Source organism: Orbicella franksi, chromosome 5 (genome assembly GCF_964199315.1).
Source record: "Orbicella franksi chromosome 5, jaOrbFran1.1, whole genome shotgun sequence".
NCBI lineage: Eukaryota > Metazoa > Cnidaria > Anthozoa > Scleractinia > Merulinidae > Orbicella > Orbicella franksi.
The window spans coordinates 20,917,057-20,933,750 of NC_138149.1; the positions used below are offsets into that span (position 1 = coordinate 20,917,057).

The 16,694-nt window shown below is 39.4% G+C and overlaps 2 protein-coding genes across 2 annotated transcripts in view; one reads left to right on the plus strand and one right to left on the minus strand.

Moving 5' to 3' along the window:
- LOC145486697 (uncharacterized) overlaps positions 1–16,694 on the minus strand; it is a 39,060-nt gene that overhangs the window by 6,133 nt on the left and 16,233 nt on the right. The gene's annotated exons all lie outside the window — the stretch shown is intronic.
- On the plus strand, positions 11,155–13,441 carry LOC145486861 (uncharacterized; the record flags this gene model as incomplete). Its single annotated transcript, XM_081465578.1, has 1 exon — positions 11,155–13,441. A coding segment is annotated over exon 1 (1,434 nt), but the record flags the coding sequence as incomplete, so codon positions are not given.

A 16,694-nucleotide genomic window follows, 5' to 3' on the forward strand; every position in this document is an offset into this window, starting at 1 on the left:
CTGTTGTTGAAAACCAAGAAAGGTCTACAAACCTTTTCAAGCCGAAGCGAACAGGATTTGCTCAATTTACTTTCGTTCCTATGTGAATATTTGCATATTGTGATTACAAAGTATGGAGATTTCCTCGTTTTGTTAGTTCAATTTATTCGGTTTGGTGTAATGCTTGGGCGAATTCCCTGGTTAATTTGGTTGAAGACTGGTAAAGCTACCGCCAATAAAATGACTGCAAAGCTAAATTAAGCCGTCGGCAAAAATACAGACTGTCAGTAATATTCAAATTTAAGCGTGAATAATTATTTAACCGTAACACTGCAAGCTTAAATCATACCGATTCTTCGGGGAATACCAGGTGGTCATGGCGGTCAGTGTTTTTCTCTGTATCTACATCACTTTTGAGAGTTAGAGGTCCTCATATTTACGGGAGAGCACTTTGCTTAACGATAGGAAGATATATTTTGCTTCCCAGATGAATTGCAGGACTGAAGTCGCAGGTGCTTCATTTCATCGAAACGAACCGACCCGAAGGCAAGAGTCCAATGGACGGCTGAAGAGTGTAATGCTCTGTAAACGTTTTCATCGTGCCTGTTTCGCCCTTGCTCCTATTGCTCTTGCTGGTGACATTCAGATTAATACCGGCTACCAGACATTTGGTTATATCAAGTCTACTAGAGGTCTCAAGATTGCTCATCTGAATATACGAAGTCTCGCTAATAAAACCGATTCTCTACGTCTTGAGGGAATTACCAACAAAACTTTTGACGTGCTAACTTTGTCCGAGACTTGGCTAGATTCCTCTACAAGCGATGCAGAAATAAAACTCCCTGGATTTGTGTGCATAAGGCAAGATCGCACTGGCAATAAAGAAGGTTATGGCGGAGTTGCTATGTATATTAGAGAAGATTTGGCGTTTCGTTTGCGGAGCGATATCAATACTGGTGGTCAGGAATGTTTATGGATTGAGTTAATTCGAGTTAAATGCAAACCAACGCTATTGTGTTGCGCCTATAGAGCACCAGATGCCGATTTCCAAACTTTTATTTCGTCTCTGCGAGATAGAATGCCTGCCGTTGATCTTGAAAAATCGGATGTGGTCATTTTAGGAGATCTAAATGCAAACATGATGCCAAATTCAAAATTGCCTAAGAAAGATAAACAAGAACTTCTCAACTTCTCGCGCGCTTTTGATTTGACTCAACTAATAAAAGAGCCTACTCGTATCTGACACCTCGCGGGACCTGATTGACTTGATCTTCATCAATAATGAACATCGCATTGTTAAATCTGGTGTTATTCCGTTTCCGTTGAGTGACCATTACCTGGTGTTTTGCATTTTGAAGGCCGGTGTTCACACTAAAGCTCAACCAAGAATGTTTGAGTATCGCTCTTACAAGAACTTCGACGCGACTTCATTTAATGAAGATCTTGGGAATATTCCTTGGCACGTCGTTGAGAATGAAAACAATATTGATGACGCCTTACTGACTTGGAACAAATTGTTTTCAGAAGTTGCAGACGATCATGCACCTGTCAAAAGACGACGTGTGAAGGGAACACCACTTCCTTGGTTGAATAGGAAAATAAATGAATCAATGAGAGAGCGAGACTGGTCTCATCGAAAAGCGCGGAAATCTAACTCAGTCAAACACTGGAACACTTACAGGAAACTGAGGAAGAAGGTAAGCCGCTTAGCAAAATCTGCCAAGACGAAATATTACTGTGATATGATTGAGGAAGCCAAAGGGGATCACCAAAAAATGTGGAAAGCTGTAAACGAAGTTTGCAATCGTAATTCAACCTCAGAAAATGTTCAATGTATCATCTCCGATAGCATCCAGCACACCACGCCCAAATCCATCGCTTCTGCTTTTAATAGCTTCTTTGCGTCTATAGGCAGGCGCTTGGCTGACAAAATAAGGACAATCTGGCCGAACCGCACCCTAGTCTTAGAGCAACAGCTATCTCAGCTCCAGTTAACTGAGTTAGAGGAATCGTTTGTGCTTCAACAGCTTACCACTTTGAAGGCAAACAAAGCAATCGGTTTGGACAAAATCAGTGCGAGACTGCTGAAGAGCTCTGCTAATACGATCACACCATCTGTCACTGAGCTGTTGAATCTATCGATTCGTACTGGTAAATTTCCTAAATTGTGGAAGTGCTCCAAAATTACAGCTTTCTTTAAATCGAGCGACCGGACAAATGCGTCGAACTATCGACCTATCTCTATTTTACATACACTCAGTAAAATTCTTGAGAAAGCCGTGCATTCACAGCTGTACCAGTACTTGGTTACGAACAATCTACTCACAAGGAAACAGTTTGGATTCAGGAAGGGGTTTCCTACTCTATCTGCTTTGACTTCATTTGCCGATGAAGTCTTATTGAATATGGAACTAGGTAAACTATGCGGGGCCGTGTTTTTGGATTTAACCAAGGCCTTCGACACAGTGGACCACGAGATTCTGTTACGTAAGCTTTCAGAGATAGGTTTATGTGAGAATTCGCTTCAGTGGTTTCGCTCTCACATCACTGACAGGAAACAGCGCACATGTTATGGGAATGAGTTGTCTGATGAGTTACCAGTCACCCACGGGGTTCCTCAGGGAAGTATCTTGGGTCCCCTGCTATTTGTCATCTACATCAACGATTTGCCAAGCGTTCTAGATGCCTGTCAAGCGTCACTCTATGCAGACGATACGGTGATCTACTACTATGGGTCTTCCTCCCAGGAGCTGACTGACAAGCTCAATTAAGACCTCCTGGCGGTGGCGAAATGGCTGAACGAACATAAATTAACACTGAATCTGGACAAAACCAAATGTATGCTCATAGGCAGTAACAGGAAACTAGAGAGCAAAGTTGCCCTAACTGTGTCAATTTTTGATCATTGTTTGAACGATGTTACTTGTTTTAAATATCTTGGAATTTTAATATCGTCTGATTTTACCTGGACAAATCATGTCGAATATATGGCAGGGAAAATTAACCAAAGGCTTGGCCTACTTAGGCGCATTAAGCATTTATTACCGTTGAGGGCGCGTATTCTTTATTACGAAAGTCTTGTTATGCCCTTATTCGAGTACGCAGATCTAGTTTGGGGTGACAACCATAACGTAACTTTAACGTCTAGCTTACAAGTTTTGCAAAATAAAGCGGCTAAAATAATTTTAGATCGACCGCTGTATTCATCTGCGTCGCACGCATTAGCGACTCTGAAGTGGACACCATTAGAGAAAAGGCGTTTCCAGCGAAGATGTGTGCTTGTATACAAATGTCTAAATGGATTTATAAATCACGAATTGACTTTAGTAACACAACAACATCAGCATAATTATAACACCAGACATAAAGTCAATCTTAGACTCCCCTGCGTTAGAACGAATTGCGGAAAACAAAGAACTGCCTATCACGCTGTTAAATATTTTTAAGAGACAGGTTTTTAATTTTTTAACTTAAGTGTTTTATAAATTTCATATTTTTAGTTCTATTAATTAGTATTAATCTTTGAGGTCCTTTTCGAAAACCACATGTATGTGAAAAAGTTTCCTCAATAAAGATTATTATTAAACGAATTTTCTTTATCCTTTCTTTTATTCGGTCACCTTTCATTGAGAAGGGATTTGCTGTTGATACTCAGATGTAGTGATATGCATCTTGTGCTTATAATGTAGATTTCCTCGTTCTATTTTGTTCTCTGTCCAATTAGTTCGGTTTGGTGAAATGCTTATATAGTCGAAATGTCGAGTAGACGATTATGCATGTAAATCCTGTCTACAAATAAAGCTCTACTTTGATTTTGATTTGCTATTTCATTTTATTTGTGACATTGCTTTTGGTTGAGGGTACATGGACCCTATTTTCTTAACGAGAGGTTATTCCCCAATGTGGTATTTACACTTAATAGGGAAATGTTCCTAAAAAGTGAGATTACTAATTAACAAAGAAATGCAAAAAGCTCTACTTGGTAAATTGAACAGTGTAATAGTAGAAGTTCTTGCCCTGACCATTTCTCGGTAATAAAAATAACTTTTACATACATATACACACAGTTTAGTTGGTAAGAGCGCTCTCCTCTCTCCACTCTCTCTCTCTCTCTGCTCTCTTCTTCACATAATTTTTTTTATTAACTAACTTATTAACCGAATGTCACTGACTGTTTTCTTTCTAGTGCATGCATACTTTTTTGCCCGTCGAAGAAAGTTTCAGTTTCTTCCTGGCTGTACAGTTTCCTTTGTCCTGTCCTGTACCAATTCGTTTGTGATATAACTTTGTGAATTCTCTATTCTCCTTAAATATTATCTCGTCAGGGCGATAGAATGCACCCTCAGACTGTTCAATCATTGTCTTCAGTTGCTACAATTTTCCGGAAAAAAGCAATAGTTTTCTTAATTTCCTTTTACTTTGTGTTAGGACTTTTTAGCATGCCTGTAATTGGCCCATGGGCATTACGGGAGAATAATTTTCAAGTAAAGAATTAGATTCACGTTAGTGTTAAGTATTTTAAATTATTATGAATTAGGCATTTATTTTTATTTTTTATTTTTTATTTTAGTCGCACGTGATGTTTCATGATTTTACCGAGGTATACCATGTAAATGTAAATAATGCACTAGAATTGGCAAATCAGAGTGTGCCTTGTATCGGCTTTAAACACAAACCATATATAATAAATGTATGTAAATGATATTCTTATTACAGAGAACTGGACAGGGCAAGAACTTCTCCTTCTTTTGTAGATTTATTTAACTTTTTCTCCGCTCGTGAGCGGGCGCAATTCAACAAATCCTGTAATCTGAATGGTTCCTGGAGCGGGCGGAATTTTCTCATCCAGACCGCCACAGCAGGCGGAATCCGTCAAGTTGATCTATTTTCGTGAATGAATTAGCGGTAATCGTCATCGTCACTTCCATAGACGATTAATCAACGCAAGTTTATCTCTATTCACCTTTAAATGGCAAGGAAAGTCACTGTAAGTAAATTCAATTGAGTTTTTTGAAGTTGTGAGAGTTTGTTTGGCTGTTTGCAGCTCGGCGCTGTAATGGCGCGTAATCCTCTGTCTCTCTCTGTACAATTTTAAGTAAAAAATAAGTCATTTTCACAGTTCAGTCGAGTTTACCTCTCCGATCGTTGCCGTATTTGAGAGAATTTCTGTGGAATACACTTCACGAATTTCCTCGCTATCTGCCACTCAACTTACGGTAGAAAAGTCTGATTTTGAGTGATTCACAACGACTGACAGAAATTGTTTTTGTAGTAGAATTTCAAACTTTGCACGAAATTTCACACCGGAAAAATACTTGTAGAGCGGAGTTTAGACAACGGCGAATTTTGCAGCAAACGCATTCTACAGATATAGAAAGAATTTCGCAATAAACCTACTTAGTATATTACAAAATTCACTTTTAGCCACAAACTAACTGCTAAATGGGTTGCATATAACATAGAGTACTCTCAACTTAGCAGTAAATTAACGGCTAAATTTTTTGCATATAATATGCAAAACTCTTGATTTAGCAGTATATTAACTGCTAAATTTTTTCTATACAATATGCAAAACTCGCGATTTAGCCGTAAATTAACGGCTAAATTTGTTGCATATAATATAGAGTACTCTCAACTTAGCAGTATATTAACGGCTTAATTTGTTGTACAAAATATACAGGGCTCTCGATTTAGCAGTAAATTAACGGCTAAATTTGTTTCCACATAATATGCAGAACACTCGATTTAGCCACAAATTAACGGCTAAATTTTTTGTACTATAATATGCAAAACTCGCGATTTAGCCGTAAATTAATGGCTGAATTTGTTCCACATATATGCAGTGCTCTCGATTTAGCCGCAAATAAACGGCTAAATTTGTCACATAATATGCAGTGCTCTCGATTTAGCCACAAATTAACGGCTAAATTTTTTCTACATAATATGCAAAACTCGCGATTTAGCCGTAAATTAATGGCTAAATTCGTTCCATATATATACAGTGCTATCGATTTAGCCGCAAATTAGCGGCTAAATTTGTTGCATACAATATTCAGGGCTCTCGATTTAGCGGTAAAGTATTGGTAAACTTGTATAACATGTAACGTTTCCAATTTAGCCTTAAATCGACGGCTAAATTTGTTGCATAAATTACAGGGCTCTTGATTTAGCGGTAAAGTAATGGCTAAAATTGTATAAAATGTAAGGTTTTCAATTTAGCCTTAAATCGACGGCTAAATTTGTTCCATACAATAAACATGGCCCTCGATTTTGTAGTAAATTAACGGCTAAAATATTCTCGATTTAGCAGTAAATTACAGCGAAATTTGAAAATTTAAGTGAGCTGTGAATCCCATGTACAGAATTTTTTTAAACTTTGCAAAAATTTCAATGTTAAAAGATGCGTTTCATCGTGCTGTTTGTATTATAACCACTTAAAAGCTAATAGTAATGGTGTTTGTAGCAGAACATACCTATTGGTTTACGAAAATGATATCAACGTGTTCTTCAATAATGGGATAATTTTTTTGAAAAAGAACTGAAAAGAGCTAAGATATAGGGTGTTATGATACAAAAGACTTTTGTTTTGATCCCGTCGAGGGGAATCCTAACAGAGAACTCATTTGAGTTCAGTGGAAAAAATTATCTCCAAACCCATGGTGTCGCAATGGGCACAAAGACAGCAGTGTCTCGAAGAACGCGGGTATCCGAGGAAATATATAGAAAGGTCCCTGTCAGAGGTCATCTTTGACTCCAGACAATCGGCTCTTAAACCACGAAAACAAAAAACGGCAGAGAGACTATTGCCTTTTGTCACTACATACCACCCTGCAGTAAAGAAACTTAACAAAATCGTGATGGAAAACTGGAGTTCCATAGAAAATCAGCCTCTGCTGAAAACAATTTTTAAAAAGCCTCCCATCATATCTTACAAAAGAGGTAAGTCTCTAAAAGACATGCTTGTAAGAGCAAAACTATAATCTGAAGGCTTTTGATAATGCGACGCAACCACAAAAACCACATTGGGAGTCCGTGCAGGCCTGTCTCTGTTTTTTCCTGTCTAGTTTGAAATTTTCCAGATAGGCCCCGTCCCTCGTGGAACCATTCTAGCGTGCATAATCAGTTTATGCACACAATATACAAATGTTACGAGCACGTTTCAAAGCTAATAAAAGGCTTTCAGCCTTTTCCCTTACTAAGGGAATTCCAACAATGAGCGGATTGTCGTCCAAAACATTTGTATGCGTTCTACTAGCCGTTTAGGCGAATTATACAGTAAAAAAACGCCTTCTAACAAACACAAGCTCAATTTTACGACCATCTGGATCGAAAATGCTGACACCCGATTGGCTGATATACCTTCTATAAAGGGCCAATAGGAGCAATGCAAACTCGATCGTAAACCGCAAAAATCAGATCTTTTTCAGTTTAACGGGAACGGAATTGAGAAAACATCTCTACCTTTCCCTCAAGCAACTTGCAACACTCTCTGTCTTCAAACAACAGCTGACTCAGAAAGAGTCGAAACCGCCGGTCCTGTTGTAGCCACTGTAACTGTTGCAGCAACAATGTGCGATGACTCAAACACGCAATACCTCCATCCCAGTAATGGTGAAGAGGAACTAGATACAGATAATATCATCACGCCACCGAAAACGCCAGACTACCGTCCAAATGAGGACGATGACGAAATGCTTAACACCGATGAAGAAAATGATTCGGGGAACAACCCACCGCCATCACAACCAGGACCAACCCAGAGCCCGCCAAGGGGACGCAGGGAAAACCACCTGCCAACGAGCAACAGGCCTGACAGCCCGCCAAAATCCAACTTGCCGAAGCGAGGCCAAAAAAGAAAATACACAGACCACAGAACTGTGGAGAACAAAATAGCAAAGACTGAAAACTCAATAAAACTATTAGAGGAACACCTAACAAATCGGACTTGTCCGAAATCTTTGCGATACACGGCGAAACTAAATATTACGCCGGATAACATATTTTAAAAAGAAATCAAGGACATCAAGCTAGATGCTGAACAAAGTCTAGTAGATGCCTTAACTCGCTTCCACAAACGTAAGCTCGACGGAGAAAAAAAATTTTGATATATATAGAGAAAATTTAATGCAAATTTTTTATTTATATATATACCCCTTGTAGAGAACTTAGATGGTGACCTAAATGCAACTAACATGAAGTAGTTCGGTATAAATTTGTTCTTTAATACGTCTTTCTTTGTCTAGTATCTGAGTTACTCGCTCGTTCGCTCATTAGATTTTTTACCAATGGTTTGAGACTGTAAACGGCGCGTAAACTAATTCAGTGACAAAGCTTCGTAAACAAACCCACTTGTAAGCTAATTTACCACAAGAAAAAAAGATAAACATGTTACTGTCCGGCTTAGGGTCGGTCCGTATAGTGAAAAACTGTGACCTCGGGCAGCATTTTCAAGACCTTGGTCACAGTTTTCCCCTATACGGACCTCCCCCGGAGCCGGCCAATAACATACATATATTAATTCCTCTCAGTGCTGTCAAAATGTCTCAGGAACCTTCATTTTTGATAATCCATTATTTTCCACCACGCCTACAGCACAGAAGCTCACCATGTAATAACTAACATGTGTGTATCTCTAGCCTTTGCTGTGTACTACATGTATATTCTGTTATCCTGCCTTAACTGCTAGAAACAATTTTGACAGAGCTGTTTCAACAGTTTCACGTAAGTTGATTTCCAGTAACAGCACTACATGTAGTAGTGTTATTGAGTATGAACTTTATGGAGGATTTTAAATTTTTATTTTTTTGTGATTACAGACGACAACAAATATACATGTGTATACATAACCTGATGTTGGTGTTGGCTGCGACTCATCACCTAATGTGGAAGTCCTTTCTTCAAGTGAGGGAAAATGACACAAAAGAGTTACAATAAAAGTAAAAAAGAATTGTGAATGTTGATATGGTGTACATTGTACATCATGTAAAGATATTTGGTGAGTGCCAAAGGCATAACATTTCATGTATTGCTTTTTCAGGACAAGTTATATAACAGTGACATTTTAAAAGGTGTGATCAGAAAAATAATGAGTATATTGTCCAGGCAGTACCAGTTTATGGACGGCATATGCAGACAGTAAGAAGAACTGTAAGCATTACCACGTAAGTTAGTTTTATGCTTATGACTTCTTGTACTTGGATTTTGTGTCGTTTCATCACAAGAATAGGTAATGAAAGATACAATAGTTGTTACAATATTTTTTTTGAAGGAAAACTTATAAGTCTGCCTATGGTGGATAACAGCCATGTGTAAACTGAATGTGAAGCAAACACACTGTTAAAGATGGGGCAACCCTAAAACCCAGTAAACCGGAATCCGGAATCCGGAACCAAAAACCGGAATCCAGAAACCAGAAACTGGAATCTGCAAATCAAAGAAAACAAGTTCTTCAAATATGCGAAAATTGTTTTGCTTAGCTTTTCGCCTGTAAAAAATAAGCTGCCAAGTAAAAAGGACCTCAAACTTAACCTTTTTTGAAACAAAAATTCCCCATCTGTTGAAATCGTGCAACCGTTATTTCTAGTGAGGGCTATGATTACTACAATCTCAGTAAGGTGCGTCTTAATTTTATTCCTAGCACCCTGAGAGCGTCTAAAATAAGCTTGCTGGTAATTGCCATTTTGTTTAATAAGTGATCTTCAATTTACTGGAGGTATAAATTTATCCTTTATGCTTAGTAGATACAGAACAAGATAGAAAATGTCATAGAGAACAGGATGTCCGTCAGTGGCAGCCCCTGTACATTGACGGTCACGCCCCCCACTTTCGAAGTCCAAAGGCTAACCTGGCTGGTCTAAATATGAAATTTGATTTTTCCAACAGATACGAGACCAATTCCAGATCAACACAATTTCCACACTGATACTGTGACAAATCAGCATTTCATATTCTTGGCGGCCATCATATTAAGACAATTTGTAGAAATGTTGCACACTTACTTCTGTCTGCTTCTCGCTTGCAGATCAGACCACATGTTGTTAAAAGATGCTAAAAGACTGCCAGAAACTCACCACAATAGCTTGTTGTTATTGGGCTGCTCACCAGTCTTCTCAGAGCAATTTGATCTAGACAAGAACCGGGCTCTCACCAGGGCCAGGTTGAACAAAAGATGGTGTTTGGGCCGGGGGCATGAGCGGCAAAGCCGCATGAAGGCACTTGGTCACATACCAATGCAGAAAAACACTAGACACCTATTTAGCCCGCTCAGAAACTAGAGACAGATACTAGAGCCTGCTCACAGGCTATGAGTAACTCTATCCAGCCGAAAAATCACTAACCCTGACTGGATAGTGATTTACCCAATGGATATCTTTATCCAGCTTTTGAACAACCGGGCCAGATGTATAGCTAAGGGTTGTTCAGAACTAGTCAATAATTTTTTAGCAACTACAGTTTGTGGCTGAAGTAAAGCCAAGAAAATAAATAACAACAAAATAATTTTTGCTCATATTTATTTATTAGACATTGTTGAAGCGAATTATTTCTATCATCATTCATAATATCTGGATTCCGGATTCTGGTTTCCGGTTCCGGATTCCGGATTCCGGATTCTGGATTTCGGTTTCCGGATTCAGTGTTTTAGGGTTGCCCTAGATGATGTATGTGCATGTTAATCTTGAATAATCTGAAACTTCAGAGAGTTTAAAAATATCATATTATATCTGTGATGGTTCTGAGGTGGAGGGCTGTTACATGTACCTGCAAATGTGTCATGCACAATTTTTCACTTGTTATGATTCAGGTGCCAATAGTTTCTGTATCTGTTGGTGTGCAACAATCTACACCAATATTTCAACTTAATAATGTACAGTGTATATCAATTAACCAAATTATGCTGTTTTTAGTTGACCAATGCTACTACATAGTAATGTGATGTTGAAGTGCACGAATTTACAAACATGCCCAGTGTCAACTTGTCAAATATATGAACTGACCATACAGTCTAGATTACAAAATTTTCTGACAGGTAAGATGTTTCTTAAACATTATTTTGTAATTAATGATTTCTCAGACATTGTTTTCTTCAAGAAAAGATTCATACCTCACATGGAGGTTTTTTCTCTATTAGAGCTCTCTCTTCCCGATACTTTAATTTGGAATTTCTTAAGACTGGCCACGAATGGGTGTTGGGTGTGAATATCTTCTGGAACTACACATTCAGTAAGCAAGAACATCAGTATTTATCCGGACAAACTCTGATTTTCTTTTGGAAGCTGAACTCATATACAGTTGTACAGTTATATGTACAGCCAAACAGCCTAGATGGCCCTTTGATTGGGACTGTGCACATTGTTGTAACTTGCAGTGTTCCAGTTCCTTGTTTGAAGAAAATTGCATTTGCTCTCGAAAGCAAGTCGCCAAGTTCATAACAGTTATATAAGTTTGCTTTGCATCTCAGGGCAGAGCCTGCCACTGTGAAAGTTGGAGTACCAATCCGTAGCATTTGATTCACTACTGACACTCAGTAAACAACTAACAATGGAGTACACTGTATATTAAAGAAAGGAATTACATGCCTGTTCCTGTCAGTCAATATATGAACAGTTACACATGGGCAGCCTGTATTAAAACATCAAAGATTTTCAAAGCAATCATGGCCTGGTGAGATATTTCTGAGGAAATATAAATTTAAGGTCGTTACGATTGCTTATAGGCATTGATTTTTATTGTAAGCAATATCTTACTGAGTGTATTTTTCTTGTGTACTAATTGTTGTAGAACACAGAGATCACTTGTTGTAATATTAACTTGTGGGTACCCCTCTGTGGAGTCCCTTACGTTTTCGTGGGCCGCCCCACATCTCGCGAACATGTGAGTTGGCTTATGTCGGACATTGTGTTGACAGTGTTTAACGTTGCGTTGAGTATTTGAGCCTTATCTAAAGCTATCTTACAACATGGTGTCAGAAATGAAAACCTTTTAGAGATTGCAAGGAGTTTATCAGGGCTTGGCTGAGTTACAAACCGCGATGGCTGAGCGAGATACGAGAACTCCAGGTCCTTTGGTGCTCGATGCAAACGCAGCGGACAACTGGAGAAAGTTTTTAATGCAGTTTGAAATTTATCTTGTGGCGAAAAGCAAAGATGACAAACCGGACAAATTGAAGGTAAACATGTTACTTCACTGTGCTGGACCCGAAGCGATTGAAGAATATAGTCATTTTGTTTACAATGCTGGAGAAGACAAAGAATGTTATGCGGATGTTTGCAGCAAATTTAAGGCACTCTGTGAGGGAGCAAGGAATGTCATTTATGAGAGGTTAGTGTTTAATAAGCGTAACCAGAAAGAGGGAGAGCGAGTTGATAACTTTGTCAGCGAACTGAAACGGTTGTCGCTAACATGTGAATTCGGCGAACTGCGAGATTCGCTAATAAGAGATCGAATTGTGGGAGGTGTATTATCTGATGAGCTAAGAGGGGAACTGCTAAAGAAACCTGATCTAACCCTACAGAAGGCTCATGATTATTGTCGTACCTTTGAAGCCTCAGAATTACAAAAGTTCAAGTTCAACATTCAAGCGAGTGCTGGAACTGAGCATTCATTAGGAATTCAGCCTGTTAGAAAGTCAAAAGAAGCTGACAAGACAGCTGCTCGTTCTTGTAAGTTTTGTGGTTACAAGCACCCATTTACTCGACCATCTCGTTGTCCCGCATTTGGAAAACAGTGCTTAAAGTGTAAGAAAGAAGGTCATTTTGCCCAAGTGTGCCCAGGGAATGTAAAAGAAGGTTCAAAAGTTGATTTAGTGCAACAAGAAAGTCCACCAGACCTAGACACTCAGAATATGAATAAGGAGGCACATACCTATTTTGGATCTATTGAACTGGACAGTGTTTCCGATTCCAGGAAATCAACAAAGAGCCTTATCACTCTTAAGATTGAAGGGCAGAATGTTGAAGTAAAAGCAGACACAGGTGCAGAGGCCACCGTCATACCCTTTCATCTGTATAAGAAAATCTCCAAAAAACCTCTCCAAAAGATTCAGCAACCCTTGAAAGGCTGGCTTGCAACTAAGCCCATTCATCCAAGAGGCTGTGTACGCCTTCAAACTCAATACAAGAATCGTCAAATGAACCTGTTGTACCTTGTTGTTGACGGGAACTTTACACCCTTATTGGAATGTGATGCCTGCTTGGATTTAGAAGTCCTTCAGTTTATGAATCTCCAACTGATAGATACACCAGTACCTAATCCAGCCATGCCGGATACGCCAAGAGCACGTGGAGACCAGACCATCTTCCAGAAGGACCCAATATTGAGGGAGTACCCAGATTGTTTCAGTGACAAACCCGGCACACTTCCAAACAAAGTACATCTGGAAGTTGATGCTTCAGTACCCCCAGTTGTTCACCCTCCCAGGAAAATTCCAGTTGCTATGTTGGAGCCAGTACGAGAGAAACTCAAAGAGATGGAAGAAGATGGTATTATCGTGAAAGAGGATGAGCCTACGTCGTGGGTCTCATCAATGCTAGTTATTGACAAAAGAAAGGTGAAGGATAAAAGAAAGGACACTCCACTGTCAAAGGATGATGTCAGAATTTGTATTGACCCAAGAGATCTTAACAAGGCCCTGAAAAGACCCCATTATCCAATGGTTACCGTAGAAGAAGTTGCAAACCGACTTTCAGGTGCAAAGAGTTTCACATCACTTGATGCATGCAGTGGATACTGGCAACTCCCCGTAGATGAGGAGAGTTCCAAGCTCTTGACTTTTAACACACCGTGGGGGCGATACCGATTTACAAGACTCCCTTTTGGTGTCTCACCAGCCCCTGAAATCTACCAAAGGGAGATGGACAGACTGTTTGAAGGGGTTCCTGTTGAAATCATAGTGGATGATTTCCTGATACATGGTAAAGATCAGCTTGAAGTTGATGACAAATTGAGAAGAGTATTTGACAAGAGCAGGGAGGTAGAATTGAACTTCAACCCTAAAAAGGTGAAGCTTAGAGTCATCTCAGACTGTCTTAGCAGAGCACCTCTCAGTGATACGGAGCCAGTCAGTGAACCAGAAGATGTAATTGGAATCAATCTTATTGAGGAGCTCGGATTTGAAAGCAGCACACTGAAGAGATTTAAGGAGACCTCCAGCATTGACGAAACCTCGAGAGTAGTGATGGAGTATGTCTTGAAAGGGTGGCCGTCTGAGAAAGAACAGGTTGATGAGCTTGCTAGAGAGTACTGGAGTTTTAAGGAAGAGCTGAGTGTGGAGGATGGATTGCTGTTTAAATCAGACCGAATAGTCGTCCCAAGACCACTGAGGGCTGAGGTGCTGGATGAAATCCATGGAGCTCATATGGGAGAAAGTAAGAGCCTTAGCTTTGCCAGAGATTACGTCTTCTGGCCCTCAATGACAGCCCAGATCAAAGACAAAGTCAGCTCCTGTTCAATTTGTAATGCCTTCCGCAACCGACAACAAAGAGAGTCATTGCATCCACATGACATCCCTGGTTTACCTTGGCAGGTAGTCGGGACTGACTTGTTTGAATATGGAGGCCAAACATACTTGTTGGTCACTGACTTCTATTCAAAATACTTTGAAATTGAATTACTGCGTCAGAACACTGCCACCTGTGTCATTAACAACCTGAAGAAAATATTTGCAAGGTTTGGAGTCCCGGATAAGGTTGTGAGCGATAATGGTTCCCAATACAGCAATACCAGGAATCTATTCGACAGCACTCATGAGTTCAAGCAATTTGCTGAAGATTGGGGTTTTTGCCACACAACGAGCTCTCCAGAGTACCCCCAATCAAATGGTGCAGCGGAGAGAGCAGTGCAGACAGCAAAGCGCATTTTGAAGAAGGCTGCAGCTGACCAAAAAGACCCTTTTGAAGGGCTGTTGAAGTACCGCAACACTCCATTTGAAGATATCGGCGTGTCGCCTGCACAGCTGCTGATGAGTCGGCGCACACGCACAATGATACCAACCCATCGACGTCTCTTATTACCGCAGGCAGTGGATCCTGATAGAGTAGTGAAAGCGCTGCGGCTACGTCAATTTGTCTCTAAGAAGAATTACGACAAACAGAGTAGAGATCTGCCTCCACTTGAAGCTGGGGACAAGGTGCGAATTCGGCCAAATAGAGATAGAGAATGGCGTGAAGCAGAAGTGTTGCCACGATCATACTTAGTACAGGATGAACGAGGGTGTGTCTATAGAAGAAATCGAAGGCAGATAATCTCAGTCCCAAATGATCATCCAATGAGGCCACGGCTGCATGATCCTCCTTCAAGTCCCCAGTGTGCTGACTCTCCAATATGTCCATCATCACCTTCTATAAAGGACTCAGCACCAGAACCAATGGAATCAGCAGAAGGACCAAGAAATGCAGAACGATCACCTATTACAACCAGATCCGGGCGACAAGTTAAAAAGCCCCAGAGACTCATTGAATCCTGTTAGAGGGGAGATGTTGTAATATTAACTTGTGGGTACCCCTCTGTGGAGTCCCTTACGTTTTCGTGGGCCGCCCCACATCTCGCGAACATGTGAGTTGGCTTATGTCGGACATTGTGTTGACAGTGTTTAACGTTGCGTTGAGTATTTGAGCCTTATCTAAAGCTATCTTACAACATCACTGTTATGACAGAGATATTGATTTGTGAAAAGTTCTATAAGCAAATGCACCTGGGAACAAATAAATTTATCATGGATGCAGCTTCTAAGAGATCCCCAATATTAATGGAACATACACTTCACATACATGTAAAAGAGTCCAATAATTCATTACTTAAGATTCTAATGCTTTGTTTGGTTTCTCTGTATCTACAGACAACTTGATGAGATTATAAATTCTGCACCAAGTTCATTGAATAAACTGACTTGGAGGTTCAGTTCTGCAACCCATCCTGTGCAGTAATATTATAGCTGCCACATTGTGACAGATACACTGTATTACATTATTAAAAAACACATGTATTAACTAATTATTTTAAGTGCCTGTTAAATTAATCAGTTTTTGTTAGAGATAATTTACTCATGGTTTATTTAAATAATTGGCTTTTTGGCTTTAAAATGGTATTTATTGAGATTTTAAATCAATTTTGTGATAATCTGCATTGGACATGGCATGAATTGATATTTTGCCAACAAGAAATGGAGAACTGGGTCTTAAGCAAAGTTGCAGGATTAGCATTTTTGTAGAAAGAAAGGGTTGAGAAATTTGTGACATTCTACAGACAGCCTTGCCATTCACAATGTCCAATAAGGTTAATTTGTTCCATACTGTTGTACAAATAGTGTTCTCTAATTTATAAATTATTTCAATCTGTTGTTTAAATGATTACTTTATAACCCCATGTCTGGCTTTGGTGCATGTAGGATATTGATGTATCGTTTATCCATTTTGCTGTAAGTTATCTTAATTGATGTGTCAATCAAAACATATCTTGGATATGCTGGGCTCTTCTTACAAATGTACCTATGCCTGATAACCTTTGAGTGCATTTGGTTGTGTAGTGCAGACAAAATACATGTACATAATATAACTTACTCTTAGCTTACTTATAATTCTTGGTATAATTTAATCATAGCAAAATTTATTAATGGAACCCAATAACAGCTCCTGTAGTCCACAGTCTCAGTCGAGAAAAAGAACAAATCACATTGAAATTGAATAATAAAATCATTATTAGAAGCCTATGTAAGTATTCAT